This window comes from Pollicipes pollicipes, unplaced genomic scaffold (genome assembly GCF_011947565.3).
Source record: "Pollicipes pollicipes isolate AB1234 unplaced genomic scaffold, Ppol_2.1 Scaffold_4002;HRSCAF=4701_pilon_pilon_pilon, whole genome shotgun sequence".
NCBI lineage: Eukaryota > Metazoa > Arthropoda > Thecostraca > Pollicipedomorpha > Pollicipedidae > Pollicipes > Pollicipes pollicipes.
The window spans coordinates 42,410,651-42,433,488 of record NW_023596420.1 but is presented as its reverse complement, the minus strand read 5'-3'; the positions used below and the strand labels follow the sequence as shown (position 1 = coordinate 42,433,488).

The 22,838-nt window shown below is 61.4% G+C and overlaps 2 protein-coding genes across 2 annotated transcripts in view; one reads left to right on the top strand and one right to left on the bottom strand.

Annotated features, from left to right (window-relative positions):
- LOC119094520 (steroid hormone receptor ERR2-like) overlaps nt 1–22,838 on the top strand; it is a 65,097-nt gene that overhangs the window by 15,185 nt on the left and 27,074 nt on the right.
- LOC119093379 (matrix metalloproteinase-2) lies at nt 8,870–11,538 on the bottom strand. Its single transcript, XM_037216335.1, has one exon. The coding sequence runs from the start codon at nt 11,154–11,156 to the stop codon at nt 9,375–9,377; it is 1,782 nt and encodes a 593-aa protein (XP_037072230.1). The 5' UTR covers nt 11,157–11,538; the 3' UTR covers nt 8,870–9,374.

Here is a 22,838-nt window from a genome sequence, read left to right as displayed (position 1 = left end):
GCCTTGAATGATGTCTGGTAAGGAAGCTGGACGGGACAGTGGCCTGTGGTACAGTATTGGTAGAGTGCAAAAGCGCACATTCAGTGGTAGAAATTAGCGAACACATCTACCAGCATTAAATGACGTGCCTTGTTCCCCTCACCCCGTGTTATTGAAGAGCTTATGATTATCGTTACCGCAGTATGCGCGCCTGGCCACAAATCAGCTTCCCCAATACGACGCACACCCACAGCGGTCGTCAGCGGTCCCCACCGCCTCGCACCGTCGCTCGCGCCGGCTGGCTCGCGACGGGCCGTGTTGCGTACGGGCTGCGTTGCATGCTAAGCGTCTTTTTGGCACCCGTCGAGTATTGTTGCTCGGGCGACAGTGGCTAGCCATTTATCGCCTTCATCCGAGAATGAGAATCGGCGCTCCTCGCTCTCCGGACGGCCGTGCCTCGACGGTGGCGCCACCTACCTCCTATCGCCAAGTGCTGCCATCTGTTGCCTGACCGTCTCAGGCATTGACGGCGTTCCGCGCTCACGCCGCGTAGTGCACGGGGAAGCTGGGTCGTTAGCTTGAACAGGATGGGACGGCGGTCATACGGCACCGGCCTCGAAGTGGATGAAGCCTCGGCCGGGGCCGAGAGGGGCAGGCGGGCAGGGTGCAGGGCGGGGTCCGCCCATCAGTCGCTAGGCATTGATTCACGCCCGGGACTCGGCCAAGTGTGGTCAGCTCAGCGCACTGGCAGCGGAGGGCTCCGATAAACACATCCTGCGGTTTTTGCCCCGCTTCTTGCCATCGGTAATGTTTGCGTTGAACGTCCCTGGAAATCATGAGGGCTGTGGTTTTCAAGCGCTATCTTGGGGTTTTAGATGAAATAGGAGATATCGGGAGCATCATCGACTTTGGACCAAGGCCGTGATATCCGTTTGCAATAGCGACGGACCTCTGCGCAAAGCTCGATTTCAAATCCCTCACCCCTCTGTCATTGACCTCGCAGCGTGCTAGTGTGCAGCATAATATGCTGCAACTGCAGCGAGACGATCCCGTGACGCGCTGTTGCATACCTTCCCTCAGTAAAAAGCAAACACCGGGTATTGTGCTTGCAAAGCGAAGCTTACCCTTCCTGGAGGGCTTTGTTTTGGGCTGCTGTTTCACGCCCTTGGTGTTGTGGATGTGAGATGCTCCGATGGCATTTCGCCAACGGAATCGAATCAGTTGGAAAGAGTCGGTTGTGGGCTGAAACCATTTCGTTCTCATCGTTATCGTCTATAACGGCTGCATTTAAGCCATCGCGTCGCGCGCAACCCGACACGAACTTTGGTCGTGTGAATTGCCAAAAGACTTCCATGTGAACCCAAGTCATTGGGTGCGTAGATAGCTGGGGCTAATTGTTGATTAATATATTGCGTTGCCTTCTTCGGTCAACGTTAGCAGCTGCCTGCAACAGACGCCATCACACACTGACTTGGTCTCGGTCTAAGACGGCTCGTTGTTTCTGCTTCCGCAGAGAACAAGGTCTGACGTATGTGCGTGAAAAGCTGTGTAATCGGATAACGCAGCGTTGTTAATTGTAGATTGTCAGAATCATTTTCTTTGAAAAACCAGCAATTTTTGTCAACGGGATGCGCATTTGCTGTCATTCTGGACACCATGAATGTGATAGGCACCACTTGCTTCGCGGCTGCGAACTTCCTTTGTAAGGTTGCATCGCCAGCGTCAGGACGAGGAATGTCAACACGAGTGAGGCGGCGGCGGTGGGAGGCATTCGTTCTCAAAACAATGCTTTCCACGCATCACTATAAAGCTAACCAGAGTAGTGTGTAACCTTCACGAGGGGCGGGGGGAGAGGGGGGGGGGGGGGAGCGCCTCTGGCCCTCCTGTTCTTATGCCTTCGCTCAGCCTTGTATATTCCACCAGGTTCGAACAGTGATCTCTGGCATCATGAGCTACGTGCTGTGGATTGCGAACTGGTGCCCGGACTGTTCCCGGTCTGTGCGAAATCTTAAAACTGTCCATAACCACAGAAGAATGGCTGTGCCGCCCCGCCTCCACGCTGGTCACGGCCGCTGCCGCTTCACCGGTGCAATCATGGCGAGGCGCTGCAGCGGAGACCCGCTCCGAACGATCGGGCGCCGCCCCTGCACTCGGAGCGCCACACGAGGTCGTGTCTCGCCCGGCGGCAGCGCTGGCTGCCGTCCCACCGCAGCCGCCTTTTCGGGAGTGCGCCGGCGTGGCCGGTTCGCGACTCGCGCTCCTGCCGCCTGGCTGGAGCCACGCGCGCCATGAGCCCCGCTCGAACGGCCTCGCCGGCGCGCCGGGGCGGCCCGCTGCGTCCACGGCGTCCATCAGCTGGCGGCGGCGGCAGTGGCGCGGCGCGGCCAGCCGGGTCGCTGCCGCCGCCGGCCGGCCGCACGGGGCGCGCGATCGAGCGGGCGTTTTTGCGGCGTGCCCAGCGCGTTGGCCGCCGGGCGGGCGCCGGAGCGCAGTGCGTGCCGCCGTCCACTCGCGTGGCACCGCCGCCGGACGGCCCGCTGATGGGCCGAGGACCGGCCGACGCCGGGGTCACGCCGCCTGTGACCGCGGCCGACCCGCCGCCAGCCGACGCGTCTGTTGCCAGGCGGCGGTTGTGATGTCGCTGTCTCCTTGTCCGGTTGGGGTTACTGCGGATTTACGACGCACTCAGCCGCTGAGGCTGTAATGGCGCCTCCGGCCTCTCGCTCGGGCAGGGAGGGCAGGCACCGCGCAAAATCAGGGAGGGGAAAGGGAGGGAGGGAGGGGAAATCGAAGCTCGTACCTCTGGTTTCCCATACGCGGAGCTTGGCGTCCATCACAACATCGGCGCCGTGCCGGCTTACGGTGGCGCGCTCACGCTGCTTTTTTCAACAGGGTGTCACTGAGGTGTTTTTGAAATATGGGATGCAAAAACAGTCGCCCTGCAGCTCGGCAGATTGAAAGAATCAGGCTCAGTAAAAACTCAACTAGAAAGTTTTCACCAAAACTGGATGTTGGCATGATGAAAAGATCCATCTTAAGAAGCTGTGGACATGTTTTCACGTAACACGTAAATTATGAATTTCACACTAATGTACATCACGGCGTCGGTTTCTATCATATCGGCTTTTACACAAGGTGATTTGCGAACCTAAGTATTCCATTTTTGCCAATGCTGATACTGACTTTGGGAGTTGCCTAATATTTGGGCCATGATGAGCAGCCCCTTGTGTTCACACGGGTTACAGCATCGCTGATGAATGAACAATTAAAGCTGCAACCACAACAAAAAACTGCGCGAAACTCTGAAAACATGTAAATGATCGCGTTCCATCTCGCGAGGAATACACTCGTTTTCGTGAAGGAGGTGAGATTCAGCAGCCAAAAGGGTACAACGAGATTAAAACCCAAGCAGTCCAAAACATTTCGCGAGGCAAAACAAAGCTGATTTGATTCCCCCCCCCCCCCCGAAGCACACGCTTTCAGAACACTGGCGTTCGTTGATCCGCCCTCGGCGGCCCGGTCCGGAGCCTGACCTCCCCGCCGAGCGGAAGTGGGGCGGCACGGATCGTTCGGCGGGAGAGACCGTGCCACTGAAAGGAGACCCTGTCTGCGCCGCTGCGCCGCACCGCACGCGCGCCCGCGGGTCATGTTGCAGGCCGGCCTGCTGCGGCCGCGCCGCTGTATCGAGCGCCGGTCGTGCAGAGCGTTGACCTACCGCTGCTGGTCGCCACGTTATTCGCTCGGAACGCAACTGGAGCGGGTGCCGGCGGGTTTGACAATGGTCTTCGCACCTCGGCACCGCGGCCGCCAGCGGTGGCGGACGTGACCGGGGGCCGAATCGCGCCGCGCCGATCACCGGCCGCTGTGGTGACCGTCCTCCGGCCTGACTCACGGACCAGAAATACGCACCGGCGCCGCGGTGGCCCGACATTGGCATTCGGCGGCGGTGTCGACCGTCGACGCTCGCTCTCCACGCCGCCGTCAGGGGTCGTGACCGTGGTGGGCGGCGGCCGCCGCCGCCGCGGCCGCCGATGTACGGCGTCGTCTGTATTGATCCGGCGGCGGGCGGCCGGGCCACGCCTCTGGCCGGCCGGCGGGCGGCACCAGGCATCGTCGGGCCGGGCTGGCCCGCCGCTGACAGGCCTCTGCTGGAGAGACCAGTGTGGTCTGCCGGGAGACGCGGTTGCTGACGCCGGATCTCCCCGGGAGACGCACCGACCGCGCGCGGTGGGGCGGCTCGTCAAACGCCAGCTGAGCTCTCCCGGCCGCGCGGCCGCCGCGCTGGTGGTGGACGGGGAGGGGGGACCGGTCGGCGTGCACCACTGGCGGCGTGACTCATACTCGAGGCCGCGGGCCGCTCTTGTCCGGGACGGCCGGCGGACGGGCGGCCTGCCAGGCCAGCCGGCCGGCCGGCCGGCCCGGCGGCGGGCCATGGCCGCTCCGCCCCGCTCCCTGCGTCCGGCGCATCTGTCGGTACAGGCCGCCCGCTCAGCCGATCTCGCGTCCGGGGTCCTGCGCTGCCGCCCCGCTCAGGCCGCTGCCTTCGGCTGGCTCGCGGTGGCCGGGTCGCGCTCCGAGGGCAGTGAGGGCTGGCTGGCCGGCGTCAGGTCGCCGGTGGGCGGCGGGGCGGGGCGGGCGACGTTTGGAACCAGACTCGGTTTAGGTTATCGGCATGGGCGATGGCGCGTGGGCTGCGATTGATAGCGCATCGTCCCGGAATAGTACTGGCCCAAGCGCGTGATCAGCGTCGATGCCAGGCTCTGGTTATTGTGCGCACGGAGATGCCAGGGAATTCATACCGGTGTTTGTGTAGAGTTTTGGGTCTGATTGGTCGACTGGCCGTCGGCTATGTCTTGCAGTTTTAGGGAGGCGTAAAACCAAATTCCGTGCATTTCAGCTAGGCCAGTAATTGTTAACATGACATGCCTACTGCGGATGGGTCACAGCCACATCGGTTGGCTGTGCATTGGCAGCCATGCCCATATAAGAGCGTGGTTGATGAGCGTGTCGGGGGTGCCGCGCCTTCGGAGATGGCACGAGGTGAACCAGACCACTAGAAGGGCAGGCCAAGGATCAAAGGACTGAGCGGACATCGAACGGAAAGGCCATGACCCTGAAACCGGCGTGTGCCGTCTGTTTGCGCCGCTCTTCTGGTCTTCTGCTCCGCTTAGCTGGGTGCCCATGGGGAATTCAACCCATCGCTGGCGTGAGGTCATCGCGCGCGCGCGCCGCTGCAGCACCCGTCCTTCACTGCAGGCGGAACAGGGCCGGCAGCATCCGGCGCCATCGGCCGACCAACCGACTCGGATGGCTGCCAGGCAGTGTCACTGACATCACTGCGCCGGTGGCGTCACGCCGGCGGCGCACCTGCGGTTTCCGCGCGTCAGTCACCATTGAGTCGCGAGCGGCGTGAATCAGGCGATCACCGTCACACGAGCCCCCAGCCAGGTGGGCCACGCTTGCGGGTCCCCAGCTGCGTTATGACATGGGCGCGCGACATCGCCATCGTTGCCGGGTCCCGACGCGTCCCGTGCCGCCGAAGGCCGCGCGCCCCGCCAGGCGGCGCCGGGGTGCGGGTGCGCCGCCCGCCGCCCGCCGCCCTCCACGACACCGCCACCCTGCAGACGGCGGTAGCGTCACGCCCGCCGCCCCTCCCCACCACCCCCTCCCCGGCGGCGTCTGCAGCCGAGTGACGGAAGCGCCGGTAGCCTTGGCCGCCGGTGTCGGCGGGCTGGGAGGGCGCGACGTCCACCATCGATGTCCGATGGCGGGCTCCGCTTGCTAAAGTCTCGGTATGTGCGTGTGTGTGTGTGCTGGTGCTCACCGACGTGCTGTGCGCCGAAAATACCGATTCAAGGGAGATATTAGGCTGCTATCGAATGTGTCATGCAAGTGCGTGACCGATGCATTAACACTGCTGGCCGCAGGTCATCATATCCACGAACACTGCTAAAAACGCTGAGTATCTCCACAACTTTTTCGACAGGTTGTCTTCTTTCATTCAGGATGCTGTACTATCTGCATCAAAGATCGGTGGTTATCACCACAGGCGCGCACGATGTCAAGAGACAAGGAGCTGAAGGCGTTTCTTGCGTTGGTTGCCTCTTCTTTTTATCGGTCTGTCATTCTTTTTCGTCACTCGTCCTCCCTCCCTGCCTGTCCCTCTCCCTCCTCCGCCGCATGCCTCGCTGCTTTTTCTCCCCCGCGCCCATCTCTTCCATCTGATCTCCCATCTCGCCCGTGCTCCTCTCGTTCTCTTTGTCCGCATCGCAGCTGTCTTTGTCTCTCTGTATTTACTTCCCTTCCGTGTACCCCTCTCCCCGCCGCGCATCCATCCTTTGTCTCCTCGCGTGGCGTCGCAGCTCGGAGACGCTTGCTGCTGTACCGAGAGCAGAGCTCGTGCGACCTCCCGGCTTCGTTCCGGGAACGGCTGGTGCGCCGAGCGGCCCGCACTGCGTGCCAGCCGGACGCAGGCGCGGGAGGACGGTCGCCACGCCGCGCCGCTGCCGCCGCCCACGCTGAGACGCGCCGCCGGACCGCCGACGCAGGACGGCTGGCGAGCGCGGCGCGTCTAGCCGCTGGCGGGCGGACCGAGCCGGGCAGGCACGGCGCTGCGCTTGGCGCAGGGTCGCCATCATCCGGTGATCACGTCCGTCGATGGGCTCCTTTCCACGGATCGAGCTGTGGATCTGCCGCCATCCAGAACTCTCCGCTGCGGATCTGCTTCAGCCGGTCGTTTACCGGGCGGCTGTTCCACTCTGGACTGCGCTGAAGGTTCCTTGGGTTGGGTGAGATTCCGGATGACCCGTGGTGTCGGGCCATTGAGCCGATTCTGTCGTGAGCCCATCGTAAGCCTGGTCATGCCGTGAGCCTGCCTGGCGTGATCGCCTGTCGCCTGCCCCCTCGGCCTGCTCGGCTTCTGCCGGCCGTCGCGGCGCCGCCCCGGCCGTGCGCCGGAGGCCACGTGGCCGACCTGCCGGCGTTGGCGCCTCCCCTCCCGGAGATAAGCAGCGCCGTGTCGCCGGTCGGAGCGCGGCCTGAGGCCGGGCGGAGGGCGCGGCGCGCGGGCGTGTTCGCCGCGCGCGACGGCCGTCCCGCTCCCGCCGGACGTGACTGAGTCACACTGGGGCGTCCCGTGGCCGAGCGTGACTCTGTGTGGTGGGATGAGTCGCGGATGAGTCGCGGACTGGCGGGAGGCGGCCGGCGCCTCCGGGAGGCGCCGGGAGGCGGGAGGCGGCCGGCGCCCGGGACGGCTGGATCCCGTCCGGCGGTGTTACCGATGTGGCTTGGTGGAGTCGGGCGTGTGTTCGTCCTGATTGACATTGCCATATCGTCTGCTGGCTGTTCCGGTGACCTCGCTGATCATCGGTTCAGCAGATTTGACGTTATCTTCTCGGGATGTACGCAGGATTTCGCAAGGGGAGGGGGTGCGGGGGGGGGGGGTTAACAACAGAAGCACAAATCACTGGAAATCCGGTTTAGCGCACCGCAGGCGGGCGAAATGTCTCTCCTGCCTGTCTTCTTCCCTGTCGTGAACAGCATCACACGTTCTCGATCTTATTAGTTTTACGCGTGCGCGGATAATTTATGACTGTCGACATTCTCTCCCTTACATGTTGACACATGCCATACGTTTGGTGGTGGGGAAGGGGGGGGGGGGGTGTCACATGCCCCAGGGCTACTATGTGCGTACGCCCTGGTATCGGCGCAAATCTGCGGCGTTTTCGCCCGGCTGGTGCTGGTTTGCAGCGCTCGCATGCATCATGCCCCGCAAAGGCCTGTTCTCTTTTGCATCGACATGTGCTCGCTGTCACGCTGTTCGTTTCAGCCCGCAGGTACAGCACATGTGCATAAATTTGGCCTCCCAATTATTCCGTCCTCGTGAATCATCACAGGACGTCGGGTAATGTATGGTCAGCTGCCGGCCTCGGAAATACCGCCGCACTGGGTTAGGTAATGTGATCGAGGCGCTCGGCTCCCTGCTTGGCAGGGGATGGCATGCACGTCGTCGGCATGCATCCGCCTCTGGGTTCGACCGCATTGGGAGAGGCGGCGGGGAGGAACACCGGCTCACCAGCCAGCCGCGAGGACTAGGTTATCCTCGCTCGCGCACGAGAGCGGACGTGCAGCGCCAAGTGGTCCTGTCAAAACCGTAGTTGATGATAGCGGCAGGCTCCCGATAGAAGCGGCTTGTTAGCTCAGCTCAGGGCGTAACTTGTCTTGTTACGAAAGCGCTGCTTGCAGTGGGTCTTGGGCAGCGCGGTTTTGCTGCAGCGGGGCTTCGAGTGTCGCACTTTTGCGTTGGCAAAGACGCCAGGGTCGCACGCGATATCCGTTTGCTGTGCTGTTATGTTGGAGCAGGTCGCCTATTTATGTGAAGTTGGCTGTCCGGCAGTGTGTGTGGGGGGGGGGGGGGAAGGGGGTCGGTGGATTAGTTTTCCGCGCTTCATATATCGATGCCTCGCAGTTTGCGCAGTTTTGACGTAAATACGGCCGGTTGGACGGCTATTTTTGAGCGGGTTTCAAGGTCAAGAACACGGACAGCTGTCGTGGCCGGTTGCTGCCGATTCTGTAGCCGACCAAAAGCAACGCGCAGTGCGCCAGGATTTTTGCGCGGCGCCAAGCTCTGACACCCTTCTGAAAAGGTATCGGCGGCAATTCGACGCATTACAAACCAATGTGTTTTTAACGGGCTAGATATGCACCGGTCCACATCCTTGTAAGTTTGGCATTGGAACTGGTTCACATCGTTAACATTTGTTAGGATTGTCAACAAGATAATCTATGCCGCTTTAATAACCCGACAGGTGCATCTGTCCGCCGCTGGGGTGGTTGTGATCCGCGCGGAACCCGCTGTCCTCGACAATCGCCCGCTACAAAACCTTTCCGCTGAGGTACACGTGTTTATTGATTTCAGTTCCATCACAAGAGCTACGGCCGGGCGTGAGTATAATGAAAGCGATCGCTTGTGCCGATGATAAAAGAGTGAGAGTGAACGGAAACGCGCGCCGACCACACGCGACATGGACTAGGCTTTGGAGAAAGCGCGCGTAGCTCTGCATTCTGACACGGCGCGGTCGGACCGGTCTTGGGCCCCTAAGAGATGCGTGACACTCGTCTCAAAGAGCTCCAACTGTGTCCGCTCCAGCTCTTTGGTCCGTGTTCAAGATGAGGATCCTCCCCGCTCGACTTGATTCTATCACTAAACACTCGTAAAAATCGACGCCCCGGGGCAGTGCGTGTAGCCTCGACACTAGCGCTGTTTCGGCGCGCGCCGGCGGCTTCTCACTCGTCGCTTTCAGTCGCACTCAGTCGCGCGCGCAGCACGTTAAATAATTACAACACAACATATCACAACGGGTCCTTTCACAGGGTGGCTGGCAGTGGGCGCGGTGCTAGCGGAGGTCTCGCGCCGCCAGCAGCGCGAGTAACAACAGCGCGCCGGTGGCGCGCGCCGGGCCCGTCGCTCCCGACGACAGTTTGTCGGAGCGCGCCGCCGTCAGCGGGCAGCCCATCCACTTGACCGCCGACAGCGACGGCACGCGACTGCGCACGCGCATCAGGCGGTCGTCGAAGCGCCAGAACTGACGCTTTTTGAAGAAGTAGGTGATGCCGCCGTACTGGAAGGCGGCGTCCAGGTAGTAGGGCACGCCGTGCCAGACGCTGATGTCGCGCGGGTAGTCGAGCTCCACCTTGCCGGTGGCCTCGTCGAAGCGCCAGTACATGTCGTTCTTGAAAAGGTACGTCTTGCCGTTGTGGCCCCAGACCATGGCGGCGTCGATGCCGTCGAGGCTGTGCGGCAGGCCGAGCGTCGTCAGCGGCTGCGGGTAGCCCGGCTCCGGCTGGTTGCTGCTGAACACCCAGTAGTCGCGGCCGGTGAAGATGACGATGCGGTGGTCGTGCGGACGCTGGTACACGGCGTCGATCTTGGTCAGGTTCTCCGGCAGGCCGTACCAGAAGTCGGAGATCTTGACCGCCACTGGCTTGTGCGTGCCCGAGTACTGGTTGATGCGCCAGAAGTAGCGGCCCGAGAAGATGAACGTCTCGCCGCGGATGACGCTGATGGCGTCGTAGTGCGTGTCGCACGCGTCGGGTCGCGACTCGGGCGTGCGCGTGCGCGGCCGCGGCCGCTGCCGCGGGCGCGCCGTGGTCGTGGTGGCCGGGCTCGGCGCCGGCGGCCGACGCGGCGGGTACGGGTTGGGTGCCCACGCGGGCTCCTTGCCGCGCGGCGCGCCGTACATCTGCTGCAGGCCCAGCCGGTCGTCGTCGGGCAGCTTCATGTCCTCGGACACGCTCTGGTACCAGGGGAACATGAGCGCGTCCTGGCGCGACGAGTGGGACAGGCCCAGCGAGTGGCCGAACTCGTGCACGGCCACGGCGAACAGGCTGACGCCGTCCTTGCTCTCCTCCTCGTGGTTGAGCACCCAGAGCTCGTCCTCGTCGAAGTGCGCGTCGCCGCCGCGGCCCGTGCCGGGGAAGAAGGCGTGCGCGAGCACCTGGCCCGAGCCGTCGAACGGGTAGCCGTCATTGTGGTAGCCGGTGTGGAAGCTGACCACGATGTCGGCGTCGGCCGAGTGCACGTACGTGAACGTCAGCACGGACGCCTCCGACCACACCTTGAGCGCCTTGTTCAGCTCGTGGTAGACGGTGGTGGCGTCGAGGTCGCGCGTGTGCGACGCCACCGTCCACGTGAGGTCCGTCTTGTCGCCCCAGGTCTGGCCCTGCAGCGAGTAGCGCTTGTAGCGCCGCTTGTCGGGCGCCACGTCCGGCAGGCCGCAGCGCGGCTTGGTGAACTGGCGGCGCGTGCGCTCGTCCACCACGCCCGTTTCGGGGATGTGCGCGTACCGCTGGAACTGGCGGATGGCGTCGGTCAGCTGCGACTCGTCGCGCAGCGCGCCCGTCTCCACGTCCGACTGCGGCAGGTAGCCGTAGGCCATCAGCTTGTTGAGCGCGTCGTCGGTGATGAAGGGCGCGCGACGCGGTCGCGACCGCGCCGCCACACGCATCGTCGTGTTGCGCGGCAGATGCGGGCCGCCGCGGCGCAGGGCGCGCGGCGCGGCGCCGGCCGGCGCCAGGCCCAGCGCCAGCACCAGGAGCAGGACCGGCGCCAGCGCCAGAGTCCGGCTCCAGGGGGCGGCCCCCTGTCGCCGGCGATTCGACACAGCCGCCGGTGGCATCTGTCCAACACTCGCGCTCGCGACGCCGCGGACGGGACAGATGTGCGCCGTGGCGGATGAGGCCGACTCGGTGCGGACGCTGAGATCTCGGCGCACTGCCCGAGGAGGACGCCGAACGGACCGCGACGGACACGATGGGTGGCCGGCTGAGTTGTCACTCACGTGCGGCGCGCGGCGGGGGCAGCGAGTGCGACGGCCCGCGTGCCTCGGCAGCCGGCTGAAAACTGAGGCGGACGCCGCCAGGCGGTGGCCATCTATCCACCGGGGCGATGAGTCACCGAACCGCGGCACAACCTTCGGCGCAACCGCGACCCCGCCGCCGGTGGCGACGCGCGTGAGAGTGGGTTCGGCCGCGGCGTGTCGGTTCAGTCGCCCGCCGGCAGCCGCCACCGCCGCCGGTCGCCCACCGCGCTCCACTGCCGGGCGCTATCCGGCCCGGCGCGGCCGGCCGCCGAACGGCCGCGCCGTCCGCGCAGGCGTATAGTGCCCGTCGATCGGGGCGTTGGCCGGCAGGCGCTCTGCGGCGTGGCGCGGCGTCGGCGCCGTCGCGTCGGCCGGTCGGCCCGTCGGCGCTCTCGGCTCCGACTGTGCCGTTAGTCACTGTCGGCGGCTCGCGCCGGCGCCGACGCCCCCCGCGCCCCGCCCCTCTCGCTCCCCCGCCGCCGTCACTGATACAGGCGACGACAAAGTGCGGCGGACGGCACTGGTGCGCCGGCGCGAACTGCTCTGCCTGGTGACGGCGGCCGGGCGTACGCCACCAGGTCGTGGGCTGAGCACGCGCGCCAGATGCTCACCGGAGCTGAGACGGGTCCCGGTTCTGCTACGCGCGGGGCGGGTCGTCAAAGCGCGGCCGTGAGACGGCCACCGGCCCCGCTCGGCCGGCGGCGTTTATTTGGCATGGGCGCGCATGCATATACACAGACGGCGAGTGTATGTACGGAGGATACGGTACCGACGTCGGCGGCCGCTGGCGCGGGCCGGAGCCCTCTGCGTCGGGGCGCGGAGCGGCGCGAATGGACAGCGAGGGCGCCGCCGGGCGTTCGTCGGCGACGAGGCTGCGGCCGGCACCCAGCTGTTTCGATAATGAATGACCGATAACGATTTGGCGCACCGACCTGGCAGGTGACTGTTGGTTGGGGGAGGGGGGGGGCGTTTCTGCTCTCTCACGGAAATGCACTTATGCGATGCTGAGGTTGTGGCTCAAACGCTCCAAAATGTTGCCAGAAAGGCAGTGTCGCCGAAGCCCACTTCAGGCTGCAAGTCAAGCACCCATTCACGCATCATACAATTTTTCGTTCCTCCCGACTGGGTCGCTCCAGCTCGTGCTGGCCGGAATCGGCCAAGGTGTGGGGCTGCGTTCGTCGTTCCCGGGACGACGAACCTGCCCTGGCCGGCCGAGCTGGGGCTGCTTGAACGGCGCTGCCGGGAATTTGCAGACGGTGATAACACCGGGCCGCGCAGCTGTATACACAAGGTGCAGTTGTGGCGTCGGGGCTGTGGCGGCCGCGCGACCCGGGCCCTGCGGCGAGCGCTGTCTCAGCCGTCACAATCGGCCGGAGCGGCGTCCATTGTGCCGACTCGCACCCGACTGAACTGGACAGCTTTCACGGACGTGTGGAAGAGCGGGCGGTTTGTCGGTTGAACGTGCTTGGAAGCGTCACCGTGGAACGCGTTCGCTAGATCAATGCAGGCGTTTCTTCAAGGCTTGGAGCACGAAAGGTTGAACCGGGAGGGAGCTCCATGAGCGATAGGGGCGCTTGACCCTGGCAACGGCAATTACAGTTGTTATGACAGCATGATGGATGTTCGTCTGGTCTCATTTGGCGTTCCTGACGCGGCCGTTGATATACGTCTCACTTCACTTCTGTACGGGGGCGGATAGGCTTCAGAGCACAGCCTTGGCGCTCTGCGGCTGAGTGGTGCTCGATTCTATTTAGCAGCGGAATCGACTCGAGAATGACGCCGAGTTGGGAGGAATCTGGGTTGGCTCGAATCTGTGCACATATACGTGATCCAGAATCAGATGCGATTCGATTTTTTCGCGTGATTCAGCGCTGACTTGTGGGGGTGCCGATAGTGCAGTGGTTAAACTGCGCTTCTGGGAAACCAGCGGTATCAGGTTCGTTTCCCCGTGGGGCCCGTGCTCTCTTCCAGGGTGAGAAGCAGGCAACACCATATAGCCTCAGCAGCTGAATGCGTCGTAAAGCCCCTATAACGACAGCATGGAATGGAGCTTAAATGTGACTGAACGACAGATATCAACCAGAATCGCAAACGGCCCGTTTTAGGCACAGTTGTCTGGGGCGCCCATTGTGCAGTGTGCTCAAACTGGCAAGCTTTGGTAGTTGTAGCTCGGATATTGTTTTTTTAGCATTAATCAATTTGAGGTAGACAAATTAGCCTGCTTCCATGTCACACAAATATAGCCGAGAGTCAACATAGTTCTGTTTGCAGCTTCGTCAATAATAAATAGCAAACACAAAGAAACGGGCGTCGTTTTTCAAAATCGGCAGGCGGCAACCGAAGACTGGAAGTCTGCAGACTATTTTGAACGCGCGATGCCGCTGCTTAGTCGGCCTTTTTAGATCTGCTATTTGCTATGTAGCTGTGAAGCTGCATAGCGAAATGCCTGGTCTTTTTTGGTTCCTTTTCTATAACGTGAACGTTTTAGTAGTTTTACCAATACGTTCACGAAGTGAAGTAGGAGGCATGTTTGAATAACAAGGAAATTACCAGATTAATCCAGAATGACGGCATTACTTTACAGATCCTGGCAATTCAACACAATTGCAAAGAAGGCAGTATTAGCTTCTCACTCAAGACTTAGGGATGCAGGCGCCATTCTCAGAAGGCGGGCAACTCTGTCACATTTGGTGATATGAAACAGGCCAATACACTAGAAATGCGAATGCAGCACAAAGCAAGCTGCTTAGAATTTGAGTTGAGCCTGCTCCTGATAATGACAGTAATGCTGCCGGGGCACTGTATTGGTTGACTTTCATGATTGTTTTGCGATTCGCGGGACTGGCGGCGAATAAGTACGTTTGGAGCTTCAGCGGCGTCGAATTACCAAGCTTCTGTTGATCGTTTTCCAAAGCTTCCTGAACATGCGCTTAATGCGATACCCTCATGAGCCATTCATATTCCGCTGGTTGCCGTTGGGTGCACCCCGTTGGTTACACCCAGGACCAGCTTATTTATTGAAGGCAAGATTCCAGCTGAAATAGATGCTAATGGTAACAAAGACTTCACTGTTCCATTTTGCCCGTGCTTGCTGGCATGTTCAAACCTAGTTACCTCAGCTGTGTACACTTCATACGATACGATTAGGATTGAAACGTCATTCAGATGCGGAGTAGGTTGAGTTTAGCCCCAGGAAATTTTAGGAACTGATCTTTCACTTGCCGGCACACTGATTTCTCGATTTTCGCGGTTAGATCCATTGAAGCGTTGATCAAGATAGCATATCCCTCGCCATGGCATCAATCAAGGTCATCGCCCTCCTCAATCATCCACGTGTCAATTAGAAAAATCGGTATGACAAGAAAACCACGGAAATGTGTTGATGAACGGGCTTAGGTGACCAAAAACTACAACCAAAGGAATCAAACCACGAATGGAAAAGATGGAGATATGAGGGAGCAAAGAAGCACTTTCCCTCTAATGGTATTTGTTGATGCTCGTTGTGCCCGCAGCAACGGGCAATCTGGTATTCCCATCGGTATACCATTGAGATTGTTGCTGATGATTTCGAACGCTGCTTGGTATGGAGTTTGATCTTAGAAATTCAGCCATTCAAAAGCTCGTAGTAAATCTTTGGAACGTATGTCATTGCTCTGTCATTGTGTTTTTTTTTACGCTCTCGAGCGTCCCTTTTTGCACTAATTTCCTTGTGGTTTCGCCGCAAACTACGGGCGGGACAAGAAGTATAAGTGGTAGCTGGTCCTGTTTAAGGCCTTCTTGAAATTTGCCTAGGTTTGGGGCAGCGCGCCTCCGCTCTGCAACAGATGCGGCTACCAGGTAACAGCAGGTGTATTTCGCGTATTTGGTACACCAAATACACCTCACTGTCCGGGCTGTTCGACGCTCGCTGATAACCGTGGCAGAACGACTGGAAAAGGCTGAGGCGAACATTTCCAAAACAGTTCGAATAACGCGGCGTTTGGCACATCGTACCTTACCTTAAGGTGGCCGGGAATGAAAAGGCCACCAGGTCCGTTGATCCCGGTCTCTCGAGCTGCCGACCAGGTAGCGGAACAGCCTCATGTTAGTGACGTCGTCGATGGGGTTGTCGTGCATGGTGTTAGCGCAGTGTGGCCCGAGCCTGGGCTGAATCTGCTCAACTGCGGCTGACGGTGCGGCTGCAGGTGGAGGAGCGTTCCGACGCAGATGCTGAATGCGTTCCGAAGGATGAGGGTCCTGGCTCGAGGTTTTCTTAGATTGCGTTGGGCTGTCAGCTTTCTGCGGATTTCTTGGAGTTAATGTGGTCTGCGCCATCCGTAGGTGTCCCATAATGATCGCAAAAATCCTAGTGATTTGTCGTTTAGTTCGGGATCCATTGAAACTTAACAATTGTTAACAAGTCCGACAGTTGCTCAAACTTCCAAGGGTAGGCGTCACATCACAAACGCTATGACTTTCTTGCTTGTAACCTACGTGATTATGCAAGTTATACGTACGGCTGATGGTGTAACTCCGGCGGCTGAGATCACACTACTTACTGTTGTACTCAAACTGGCCAAGCAGCCAGTATATGCTTGCCTTCCCCCCCTTGCCCAGTTTTTTACATTTAAGTGGTAAACTGGCCAAGCAACCAGTGTATGCATACCTTCCCCCTTGCCCAGTTTTTTACATTTAAGTGGACCTCAACATTAAAATATGTATAAAATGTATCGGCAACGTAAATCTGTGCATCAAGGTCGGCGTCAACGTCCGCGTGAAAATTTGTATAGAGTATTTTTGTAGAACGTGTCACCGTTGAATGCTCTTAGAAGCTAACAAGTCGCTGAAAAGATTCGTATCTTATTTGAACATTTGCAATGCTATTTTCTCTCCCCGCCGTTTAAAAAATGTAATCCGAACGTTTTGAATGGATCTTTTTTCTAGGACCATAGCTCGCACTAAGTAGTGCTTGTTGTGTGAGCCCTGACCCTTACCATCCGATTGCGCAATGCCAGGCCAACTGCACACTTTGGTGGCGAAACTTTAATGTGCCGCAATGCTCGTCACGGTCCGTCCTGGCCATTGACCCCACCTGACCTTTAGCGTGACCTCTACCGCCAGCCACGAGCCATGACTGTCAAGGGCAATTGGTGAGATTCAAGTTGCTTCTGTTCTTGATTCAGCCTTGTTTTTCATGGTTGTAGTTCAGAATCTGTAAAATGCAATGCCCTGAATATTTTTTTTTCGGCTCACTTCTTGCAAGGTACCCCTGATGCGCATCTTGACTGCGAAATTGCCCCCGCGAAATTGTTTTGCTCAAAACAGATTTTGATCGCACGAAGGCGAATCGACCCCCAGTCTGCCTTCCGGCAGCACCAAGTCGGTATCTTGGTCCGCTGGCTGAGTCACGGCGAAGGGACGCGGCGCGCCGCGGTCGCGTCAGGTGGAAGTGGGCGGGGCAGCCCGGCAGTGGTGACGCTGACCTTTGTCGCCGGAGCCACGTGGTGCGAGGGGGAGGGGCGGGGAGACTTCGTGCGGCATGGTTAACTCTTGCATGGAGCGCTGCGTTGGCCATGTTCAAGCGTTGGCCATGTTCAAGCCAATCGCGGATTCAGGAGCAGTGATCGCTGACTTGCGTATGGGCGAAACTTGGTAGCGTCAAAGAAGCTGGTAGTTATAAATGTTTGTTGTAATATTTTCGTGTCCGCAACAATGGGCTGGTAATTTTCCAAAATGATGGGTGTCACTGCCCCCTCCCCCGCCAGGCTACACCATACAGGCTTTGTGCAAGGGATAAATTAATAACATGAGATGTTTCACTCAGCATGAGAAGTTTTTGTTCCGCAATCTTGCAGAATGGGCGCTGTGGAGCGGGTGGTTTGGATTGTCACAGCCAAACATGAAGCCATAGCAATGCCGTGTGAGCACAGCATCGCCGCTATGAAGCCGCACGCAGAATCAGCCCTCTCTGGCCACCCGGGGCGGGCTGTCTCCGTGCTGACGGCGCTGGTGGTGCAGCGGCCGGCCTCGGGCGTCCGGCCGCCTCGCACGCGGCCTGTTGATCGCGGCATGAATCAGGGCGGCGGATCGCCCCGTCCGTCGGCACCGCTCGTCGCCGCTGTCTGCCGAGCGGCCCGTTGCAGCGGCGCCACCCCCGCAGCGGCGCCGGCCACCAGCGGCGGCCGCCAGCCGACCCGGACCGCGCCGCGCCGCGCCGCGCCGCGTCGGCGCCGTTGTCGCGCGCGTGTCGCTATCTGCGGCGCTGACGCGCGCCGCGAGCGACGCGGTGGCGGCGCGGCGCCCCCGGCCGGCCGGCTATGGACGTCGCGACCCCGCCGGAGATACGGCAGCGGCCGGTGCGGCCGGGCCGGCGCCGGCGCCACTCGGTGAGGGCTGGCTCGTCGGACCGGTCGCTGTGCATGCTGCACGGACGTGCTCGCGAGGCGGGCGCCGGCGTGTGGGTCGGTGGGCCGACATCACGGACATCTCGTGTTGTTTGCGAGTCTTGGATGTAGTACACGGCTCGCTTCAGCGGCCGGGGTGTCCCTCGCCCATTGGTATTCATCGCCCATTCTTCATTGTTAAACACCGCTTGCGTCAACATTTATTCTGGGGTGTTTATGCGATCAGCGTGGCATAATCAAGGCTAGTATTTTAAGCTAGTGACATTGAAACCGCCGGAAATTTCAAGCGGCGGAAGTGGTGTCCTGCATTCCCAGCCAGTCGATGATGCGGAACAGCGTTTGCCCAGCTGTGTTGGCGACGCTGCTCCCCCCCCCCCCCCCCCCCACGTGTCTGGTGTCCCGTCCGACCGCGCCGAGCACCGTCAGCAGCTGTGCCGGCTGCTGCTGCTGCCGCTGCTGCTGCTGAGTCACGAGCTGTCGACGGCCGGCCGGCGGTCGGCGCGGCACGTCCGCCGCACGGTGCCGGGGGCGGGGCCGCTCTCGGACGCGAGGCCGTCCACTGACCGGGATAGACTGACCCGGTCACGCGGCGGCGGCCGCAGGCCGGGAGCCGGCTGGCGACCGGGCGCTGGCCAGGATCGTCGGACCGCGGCGGCCGCTAGTCATACAGAACGCGTGGGGGGGGGGGGGGGGGGCTGATGAGAACGGGACAGACTGGCCGGTCCACCACGAGAGCCGTGTCAACCGGCAGGTGAACCTCATGGACGCGTGCCTCGTCGCCATCGCCATGGTCATGACTGCTCCGTGCACGCGTAAAGCCAACCGTCAGCTGGCTTCGAGCGAATGGCTGTCCAACCGTCCCGTTGGGTCTCATCGTGAGCCGGCCGCGGCTCGGGCGGAGAGTGTCGCCAGTCACGGGCTCGCGTTTCGGCCACCCGCCGCCGGCCCGGACCGAGCCGTTGGGAGCCGCCGCCACACGTCCCGGGGCCGTGGGACATCGCCGTCTCGCCGCCCACCGCCGGCGGTCACGGCCGGCCGCTGCTGTCCCGGGCTGCTGCCGTGACCGGCGCTGGCGGCCGGCGGCGGCCCGGCACGAGCCTCGGCGTCGGCGCCTTGGCCGGCGGCCACCGCCGCCGCCAGCCACCTGTTAGCGCCCGAGGCGGCGCCAGGGGCGGCCGGACTGGCGCGGCTCCGCCGTGGGTGGAGGGCGGCGGCCGGTCCACCGCACGCGGCGGGCCGGTGACTGGCTGGTGCCGGGCTCTGTGGGTCTCCGTCCCTAAATCCCCTGGCTTGTTCTTCCCCTCCCTGCATGGGAAGATGGGCGCAGCGTATTCATTTCGCCACTGAACGTTCTCGTGAGCAGCGGCATGCGATGAATGTGCAGTATCCCGTGCGTCGCTGGGCTGGAAGTAGTCACGAAAGGCTGTGCTATGTTGCTCGGAACGAACGCGACCGGGTCCTGATGAGTATGCTTTTCTGATGCCGGGAACAGTAACCGAGGCAAAATATCCCGTCAATCCAGTGCAAGTGTCTTATCGTTAGCCGGGTACCGGCCTTATGGGGTTGGTGCTTGGCAGGTAACGTTAATCCGTCTTCAAGGTCTGTGAGGCTTCTTTGATCTATGAATTGGTGTGGGCGGCGATGTAATTAAGGTATCCTGGCCGCGATTAAGCTCATCCCTGTCGCAATTACTTGCACATACTGTCCCGATGCGGGCAGTGAATTCAACCCGAAACATTTGCATTTGTGTCCTCAAAAAAGTGTAATCGTGGTCTTCATGGCCAGTTGCGTTCCCTCATGACGCAACTGGCTCCAGGGCACTGCTTGACCCCGGAGTCCATTTACGGAAAAAACGGTGCCTTGTTATATTAATTGGTGGCATCAGTTGTCTGGCGGGTTCGTCGATTATCCCGTCTTCGCTGGTGATCATGACGAGCTGTGTTGACATTGCGCCTAGGCCGCCGCACTGCATGTGACGACATCATGTGATGGCGATATCGCACGCAAACTCGGTTATCTAAATGAAGTGGAAGTCTCGCCACCACTCCAGTCCCCCGTCTCATGCAGCGGTCGTCCGTCACTGATCCGTTGTGGCCGCTGCCACTGACTCAGCGTTTGCGCCGCCCGCCAGCCGACACGTAAACAGACAGCGGAGCGGATTGTGGCTGTCGTCTGGAAGGAAGGCCCTCCTGTCGTCTGGAAGGAAGGCCCTTCTGTCGTCTGGCAGGAAGGCCCGCCGCCACGCTTTTGTGCCGGCGTGACTGTGCGCACGGCACCGGCGCTGGAGCCGGGAGGCGCCTCCCCCCCCCCCCCTCCCCCTTCCTCTCCCGCCGTCCTCCTCCCGCGCCGGAATGAGAAGTCAGGAATATTGTCTGCTCGAGACGACGGCGAAGGCTCGGTGGTGGCTGGCGCGTCTTGACGGTACGCTTAGAGAAGTGGCCAGGAGGAGGTTGGCGGTGCTGGAGGTGTCAACGTGAAAGCGGTTTGGTAGTGAACCCCCCCCCCCCCTCCCCCGCATCATTTGCGCCGGAAGAGCCCGCACTAAGTTTTATGACGTGGTGCTAGTCATGTACTTCACGTAATTTCACCTCAGGCTGTCGTGAGCGCGTACAGTTTGTCTGGAATGGAATGATCGGCAATGGTTGTACCATGTATGTCAAGACGTCAACCTAGTTTTGTATTCTCTAGAGGACATTTATGTGTGAGCATTTGTAATTGATATGGGCGTAATTATTTATTTCGTAGCTTTCTGTTGAGAATTAACCCAGCTGGCGCTCCCACCCAAACCACGGTAGTCTCTCTACGGGCAGCAGCGACAGCGAGCAATTCTGCATGTTGGGTCGCGCTGTGACACAGCAATTGGCGGCCGCCTCCCGCCGGTGACTCACCGCCATCCAGCGGAAGTGCACTCTGGCCACGGCGGCGGCCAGTGCCCCTCCGCGGCTGACTGCGGCACCGGGTAATGAGGGCCGCGCCGGAACGGGCGCGCTCCCGAGCGGTCCGCGGTCCGCGGGGACCGATCGGTTGACCGGCGGAAGCGGGTCTGAGTCACGGCCGACGGCGGCGCGGCGGTCGGTGCCGGCGCGGGCGCAGGTGCTCCGCCGATCGGCCCGGGGTCAGCGTGCGGTCGGGGGCGCCGGTCGGGGTGCGCGGCAGCTTCCGGCCGCCGCCGACGTGGCCGGGTGCAGGTGCCGATAGCGGCGGTGTGTTTGCGAGCGGACGCCGGGCGCGCACGTGGCGCGCCGGCGGCCACGACGGCGGAGATGCGGGACGCTGGTGCCGGCGGTCTCAGAGCGGCGAGGCTCCGCACGGAGAGATCAGAGGGAGGTCCATCGCGGTGGCATGGGGGCGCACGGCCGTCTTTCTGGGCACCAGTCGTCATCTGAGCGCAGCCTCGCATGGACAGAGCCAGGGAATGCCATCACAACTTCTTGGCAAATTGCATGTTGACACACTGCCGGCCATGGCTCGGCCCGCGGACCGCGACGTGAAACGAATCTCCACCTGGAAACGGACAAGATCGATGACGTTAGTTTTGGCAGCGGCTCCCACCTGTCTCGCAGAACACATGGCCGAGCTTTGGAGGAGCGTCAGCGGTTGTCCAGCCGTGTCGGCCTCTCTACCGCCGCAGCGCCATTGCTCTTGAGCGGTGGCAGCGTGGGTCACGCGGCGCACCCGCCTATTGCGACTCACGCGCCCGGAAGTGATCACATCTACCGATGTGATCATCGGTAGATCCGCCGGTGCGGGGATAGCGGTATCGTTGGTGTGCGGCGCGCGGAAGGATACGCACGCACCGCCCACCGGTGCGGTGGCCGAGGCAGGGGGCAGTGCCGCTGACGAGCTGGGACGGCCTCAGACCGTCTGTCGGTCGTCTTGATGTTAAAACTTGCCCTCGTCAGCCGCCCTAAATGGGTGTTATGGACCCCGTGCGAGTGCTTACTATAGCTCCATTGTGCAAAATTGTGCAGTCATTCAAGCAAACGTTGCTGGACTGCATATCAATGCACGCGTATGGCTCGTCATTGAACCACGGCTAAACTCAGCTGGTGTTTTTGTCACCAGGTCCTCTTTTTATATCTACGTAACAGATCTGACGATCCTGAATGAGCGTGTATCATGCCGTGTTTTTCGTTTACACAGATTAGGAATGAACAAAGCGTGCAAACAGATGAGCTGAACGACCACTGAGGAACACCGACTTCACTAACGAGTCCCTCGCCTGTCGTGAGCGCGTGATGCTCCCAAGACACCGCGGTAATACTCCCGACGGCGTCTTAAGACAGACCGGCCGTGTGGCCGGCTCACCGGTCGCGGCCAGAGCCGCGTGTGATCCCCGCCTCAGCCCATACCGCCCGGCCAGTACTTAGTAGCCATGCGCGGTGGCGCTCGAGGGGGCCGATTCCGGCTCCGTGCAGGGCCGGTGCAGGCCGCGAATTGTGGCCACTTGCGGCGATGAGTGCTGTTTGTGCCGCTGACCGTGCCCGCCTCTGGCGGCCGTGGTCCTGAGCGTCGCTCGGGCGCCGCCGCCCGTCTGCCGCCGGTCTGACCGTGCCCGCCTCTGGCGGCCGTGGTCCTGAGCGTCGCTCGGGTGCTGCCGCCCGTCTGCCGCCGGTCTGACCGTGCCCGCCTCTGGCGGCCGTGGTCCTGAGCGTCGCTCGGGCGCCGCCGCCCGTCTGCCGCCGGTCTGACCGTGCCCGCCTCTGGCGGCCGTGGTCCTGAGCGTCGCTCTGGCGTCGCCGCCCGTCTGCCGCCGGTCTGACCGTGCCCGCCTCTGGCGGCCGTGGTCCTGAGCGTCGCTCTGGCGCCGTCGCCCGTCTGCCGCCGGTCTGACCGTGCCCGCCTCTGGCGGCCGTGGTCCTGAGCGTCGCTCGGGCGCCGCCGCCCGTCTGCCGCCGGTCAGTTGTCGGGTGCGGACGGGTTTCTTCTGCGGCCTTGCCATCACCTGTCGAGGGATGTCGACGTCGACCGACGTGCGTCTGTTGTCCGCTAAGTGGAATACGTAGATACGCTGCGGCGTCAGTGGCCACCGAACTGGTACATGAAATTAGAGTTACGGCAGCGTTCACGCTTAACAATGCGAATTTCCGCCCCGATTTGTGTCTCTGTGGCCTCC

Bases quoted from the DNA above. Each gene is read 5' to 3' on its own strand.
- LOC119093379 (XM_037216335.1), bottom strand. From the start codon at position 11,156: ATGCCACCGGCGGCTGTGTCGAATCGCCGGCGACAGGGGGCCGCCCCC.